A 6,000-nucleotide genomic window follows, 5' to 3' on the forward strand; every position below is an offset into this window, starting at 1 on the left:
TATGCATCCACACACAGATCGTTAACCCTGTCATACCTCCTACAGTAACTCTTTTATCAGGCAATCCTCTTTAATATTCAATAATGAAATACTTTTAAAGTCTGATTTCAATGCTGCATTGCTGCTTTGCATTATTCAAATTGTTTTAACCTAGTTTCACACACCTGGCTGGTGTTGCATGTATTTCTGGGTAAGATGAGACAGCAGCTACTGAAAGAGGCAGTGTGGACATCCTTTAGACCTCGTCAATCATTCATCCTGCAGAGAGGCGGCGGCAGGTGAGGATTCACACTGCAGCGCCTGTCAGGAAGATGGAGCAGCTTCTTTACAAAAATTGACCCTGAAAAAATGATTCTGCCCACATTTTCTGCACTGTCGCGTGACAAAATGTTATGCAGTGCATTTCACATAATGATTAATGATGCAACTAAACTTAAAGGTCACCTATTATGCAAAATCCACTTTTTTACGTCTTTTATACATAAACATGTGTCCCCTCTGTGTAAAGAGATTCTGAAAGTTTCAGGAAAAATGATTCACTGTCTTTCTCTCCTGATCCATTTATATAAAAACCTGTCTGAAAATGAGCTGATCAGATTTTGGCCACTTTATGATGTCATAACGTTTTTTGGCTTGTGTAATCATTAGCCAATCATCAACCCCCCCCACCGTATCACCTGAATCTCCTCCTAGAGCACCATTGTGGTCTTTTTAACCAAATATCTCTCAGAGGGGCTTGGGGAGTGGCTCCTTATTTTCATCTAAAGTAACAGACAGAGAATCAGCACTTTTGAAACAGAGGGGGTTATGGGATGCTACAATGATCCGTTTGGTATTTCGAGCCAACACTTCAGAGACATGTTTTGTATATATATGAGACCTATAATATATTGATGGAAAAAGTACAATAGGGGACCTTTAAAGATAATGTTTTAAAACTTGAATATGAGACCTAAATATGACAAACATCAGGAGGCAACTACAAATCCAGCTGACTGTTCCTGTCTGGCAGAGGAGAGAAAGTACAGACCAGGGTGCTCACTCTGCTCAGGCAGATCCTGTGGTCGACAAGCCAAATAAGGTTGAAAAGCCGGCAGCACCGAATGTTGCCAGAAGAAAGTAAGTCTTGGGGACAGGTACAATAAAATATGCCATCTTGTGTGAACGATTTCCGCTCCAGCAAGCTGTGCTGTCTCAAGTTTCACCCTGAAGTGAACAAGTAGGCTGTGCCATGTGATACACAAACAAGAGCCAGCAAACCGAGGTCTGATCTCAACTTAAACAGACGTCCATGTCAGGCCATCTGTTCTGTCACATGCGGAGTACTCTAACCATTTGGAAAATACACTCAATAACTGTCTTGACATATAGATTACCCAATATTGATTACCAAACTGCTAAACTATCCCTTTAACCTCATCTTTTAAAGGTTACTTGCCTGCAGTTTTGTTAGAAAGATTGAATACATTCACCTTTCAGGAATATAACAGACATCACTCGCGCTTAGTTTCCATGTTTTCTTTTAGTACATGAAATACAGAAACAATACATTAACAGACAGGATATATTGCAGCAAATAATGAAATACAATAAGTCCTTATACAGGATTGCATATATAAAAATCTCAGTTTATGGCTGAATTCAAACAATGAAAATACGGTTGGTAACAACAACATACATATAACGGTGCTGACTGTAAACACTGAACACGTAGGTTATTAATTCTCTGCATGTAACTCAGTCTTTGGTAAAAACTTTCACGGGGAAAATAAGAAGTGTACAACATCAGCATACAGTGGATATGTGATATGTGTGAGAGATAGAAGTCAATGAAGTTCCTCATGTTTAGCTACATTATAATTCTACAAAACCACACACACAACGTCATGTGTTCAGTGCTAGAATTCCTACAAAGACATTTAATATATCGTGTTTATTCACCACAGCTTATCTTGAAAAGGCACCACGAGAAGTGACAGTCATAAGGTAATAGTTCCTTCCAATATAAGAGTACGTTTAGTGTACATTGCTACATCTGTCATCTGGGATTGTGTTTTGCTTAAAACGCTTCACTGAATTATTCTATTATATCATTAATATTACTTTCAGATGTGTTTTTGTGAGAGTTCTTTAATCACAGTAGAGCCAGAGTGACTTTAGGTTTGTCAAAACATCTTTTGCATGGACTGAATCTCTTGCTGGTTTATTTTTCTAACATTGCTCAAGTTCAAATCAACAGTTTGAAGGTATTTTAGAAATAAAAATGGGTTTGAAAACTGCTACTTCTATATTTACATTTCATCTGTGCGCCCTGCATGTTGGCTGCACTCTGAGCTGCTATTTCTGATGGTGTTTATGAGACTGCTAGCTAGCTGGCTGGCATTTGCTGATTTGTTGAGGGTTGTGGGCTAATGCCCAGAAACATTCGGTGGATGGTACTTGCTCTCAGTTGTTCCCCTCGGGCCGTTCTGCTACTCACTCTCCATTGGATGTCGGCAGTCTGAATCCCACACTGAACATATCGTTTTCACTGCATTGTGATGATAAAAGAGGGTTATTTATGGAAATCGAATCCCCTGTCATGTATCTAAGTCTAGCCTAAGTTGGCATTTAGTTCATTTGAACATGATTAACCACTTTTTAAACAGTTCAAACTGAAAAATGCAGTAGTCAACTCTTAACTAAAATGTCTGCAGACCACATGGGTAATGTTTATGTGCTAATGAAGTTATTGCAAATTAGTAAATCAACCTTTTGTTATTTTGTGTTTCTTTTTATGGAGACTACGACCTACATTAAATATATAAATAATGATTTCTGGATAAAATGAATTTCAGTGAAAATACAATGTATCATAATAAGGCTGGGTTTATAATTCTGTAATTATGCTGTATCTAAAAAAGGCTTGCATACAAAGCAGTATTAAAAAAGAAAAACTTCAACAGAAGCTCAGTTACTGCCAACACACATATTTAACTGAGCATTAAATCCCACTCAAATCATAATAATAATAATGTAAATTGAAAATATTGCATAAATGTGATCTTTTCCATATTTTCTGTAAAGGCATCATAACCGAACAGGAATGTGAAATTGTCATTATATTAAAGGTGCAATATGAAATGCATGGCGACATGTAGTGTTTTTTTTACCTCTACAACTGGGTCCTTACAATTTATGTAATCAGTTAAAAAAAAAAGTAAACTACTTACTAACAGCGGGGCAAGAATAAGCAAAATTCAACCGAAACTCTGAGAGGATTAGGTTTATCTCTGAAAGACAATAACACTTGGACATAATGTCTGTAACCTTTTCACATTCTGTTGATAATATTAGTTCGTTTTTAACCTAAATGTGAGCCATATTTGACACAGTGCACCTCTAAGCATCTAACAGTGACAATAATTTTCAGAAAACGTCACACTAATTCCTCTTTTAAGGAAATCACATGTTTCTGCATTATCACTATGTTTTGGGCTGTTTCTATGTTGTTTTTATCAGGAAATTGTTCTGATAATGTATTTTTTATTTGAATTTGTAACAGTGCATACTAATCTCTTTTTAGAAGCCACATGGGTCGAGCCATCACTGCCTTACCCTCCAGGCTGTGCCACTGACTTCACACCACCATGGGGGTATCTGAGCACACTGAGCTGACAGACTCTGCGTCAGACCTCCTTCTCTCCCTGTCCCCCTGACACTCCTCGTCTTCCTCTATTGGGTTCAACCTCCCGTTCTGCTCTAGCTGGTCCTTGGGTTGCATGAAGGCCACATGTCTGTAGGCGAAGCCTCGGCCTTCCCCTCTTTCTTGCCCCGTCTCCTCATGTGCCTGAGAGAGGCTCACAGTTGAAGAGTGGAAACTGTCGCTTTTCTCCAGGCCTTGTCCTGGACAACATGCGCAGCGGCACGGTGTGAGATAGAGGTAGATGAGAACCATAACTAAACTGACCAGACATGCTATGAGGGTAGTGTAGGCCGTCTTTAGGTTCCCAAGCCCACCACTTTTAGTGGAATTAAACACGGTTACAGTTACATACAGCGTCTCATTAAAGGAGTCACTTGTGGCATAGCAGGTGTAGACCCCAGAGTCCTCTGCCTTCAGGGGCCCAATCAGGAGGTTGCCATCATCAAGCGTCTCCATGGCAGGAGACAGTGAGATGTTTCCAGGCAGCACCCAGTTCTTCATCATGTCCCTCTCCCTGCTGTCACAGTCCAGGACCAGGCGCTGTTCCAGATAGGCGGATTTGTCCATAACCTTGACCTCACTGCAGTTCAAATAGTGCTTGTCAAGATCCAGTATGGCCATTTTCTCTTTCTGTAGGCCTGGTAACAAACAAGTGTGGCTCTCCTTAAAGTCCATGGTAGAGCTGAGCGCCTTGAGGTGCCAGTGTGCCACCAGGTCATGCAAATCACAGGTGCAGGGCAGGGGGTTGTTGTGGAAGTACAGGCTGTTCTTGATCCAGGCGGGCAGAGCCTTTAGATCAGAGAGGGGCAGGGCTTTGATTTTGTTGGAGGACACATCAAGCAGTCTAAGAGCTTTCAGCCTACTGCGATTCTTCACCAGCTCCAAGGGGAAGCGGGAGATCTTGTTCTGGCTCAGGTAGAGCCTCTGCAGGTTGTCGAGGCCAGAGAAGGCTGCGCGATTTACCTGAGAGATGCAGTTGCTGTAAAGCAGCAGCACCTGCAGGTGCTCCAGAGGCTCAAAGATGCACTCGTCCAGCTGGCGGAGGCTATTAAAGGAAAGGTCCAGGTAGTGGAGCTTGGTCACAGACACAAAGGCCTCAGAGGAAAGGAACGTGAGGTTGTTGTGGCTGAGGATCAGACTGTGTAGCCTGTTTAGTGAGTGGGGGGTCCATTCAGCACGTAGCCTGGTGATGCTGTTAAAGCTGAGATCCAGAACAGCTGTATAATTCGGAAGAGGGGTTGGCACATAGGTTAGATTCTTCTTGGAGCAGCTGACGATGTTGCTGGCACACACACAAGTCTCCTCGCAGTCCAAAGGGCCACCTATCATCATCATCTGTGCACTGACTCTCACTGTTGGCAACAGCAGAGCCAAAGGTAGAACTGCAATGAAGCTCCTTCCATTGAACAGGGCTTCAGTGGCACCATGGGAAATCCAGAGGGACCCCCCCATCATATCAAGGTGATCAACTGCAACAGGCTAGATGTGTCCCTGTCTTCATAGGGTAGGGTCATGGAGCTGTATGGATGACAATGAGATAAAAATTGTAATTATTATCCAAATGAAATATGAATTGTCTTTAATGCTCACAGCATCTGCTGCTCTAAAGCACCCAGGGTGCACTGCAGCAGGCAGGTCACTAGCTGGTCAAAAAGTTATGCGCAATAGGTGGTAGCATAATAATGTCGTCATAACGCAATAAATGAAGAAGCAAGATAAATATCGCCGTTATGTTAATTAAAAACACACTTACATCCTTAGAGATTATTTACATTATGTTATTCATGTTCCCCTCCCCAACAGTAACACAATCTGTGACATTTGTCCCAGCAGGCAGAGGTGTCCCGCCCGCTATAGTGCCTTTACCTTTAGTCAATTTCCTTAGATCCGGAGAGAAAAGGCGGGCAGGCTTCAACAGTCCGGGGATCCGTTAACAGGACAGTCTCATCCTCTTCCTCGCAGCAGCAGCGATCACCGGGACGCACAGAAGGACCGGAAAAGCGTGAATGCGGTTGCACTGATGAGGAAATGCAAACCTGTGATAGTGGATCAGAGGGGAGCAAACAGCAGAGCAGGGGGTGTGTCACAGTCTCTCTCCCTCTCCACCCCCTCTCTCTCTGTTGGAGGTATCACGATTACTATTAAGATGACAGGCATAACAACATTAGTATCATGAAATTATCAACATAGTTTGAAGTCTTTAATTAACATGTTGATTGCCAGTGCATTATGGTTAACATCTGGGCAATTTTATTCAGCTTTAGATTGCAGAAGCCTGTTGGTCCCTGTTGTCTTTGCACCCCCCATTGCTCATT

General features: G+C 42.1%; 1 protein-coding gene across 2 annotated transcripts; it reads right to left on the bottom strand.

The window, feature by feature from the left end:
• Window positions 1-1,503: 1,503 nt before the first annotated feature.
• LOC117446165 (amphoterin-induced protein 1-like) lies at window positions 1,504-5,720 on the bottom strand. Of its 2 annotated transcripts, XM_034082182.1 has the most exons (3): window positions 5,552-5,720; window positions 3,598-5,203; window positions 1,504-2,530 (listed from the first exon to the last, which is right to left on the bottom strand). In XM_034082182.1, the coding sequence occupies exon 2, from the start codon at window positions 5,138-5,140 to the stop codon at window positions 3,620-3,622; it is 1,521 nt and encodes a 506-aa protein (XP_033938073.1). In that variant the 5' UTR covers window positions 5,141-5,203; window positions 5,552-5,720; the 3' UTR covers window positions 1,504-2,530; window positions 3,598-3,619. The 2 variants fall into 2 exon arrangements, with proteins under 2 accessions (XP_033938073.1, XP_033938072.1); XM_034082181.1 differs by having other exon boundaries at window positions 1,504-5,203.
• Window positions 5,721-6,000: the final 280 nt, after the last annotated feature.

This window comes from Pseudochaenichthys georgianus, chromosome 5 (assembly GCF_902827115.2).
Source record: "Pseudochaenichthys georgianus chromosome 5, fPseGeo1.2, whole genome shotgun sequence".
Taxonomy (NCBI): domain Eukaryota; kingdom Metazoa; phylum Chordata; class Actinopteri; order Perciformes; family Channichthyidae; genus Pseudochaenichthys; species Pseudochaenichthys georgianus.

Excerpts from the sequence above, each read along its gene's own strand:
- LOC117446165 (XM_034082182.1), bottom strand. The coding sequence starts at position 5,140 with ATGATGGGGGGGTCCCTCTGGATTTCCCATGGTGCCACTGAAGCCCTG.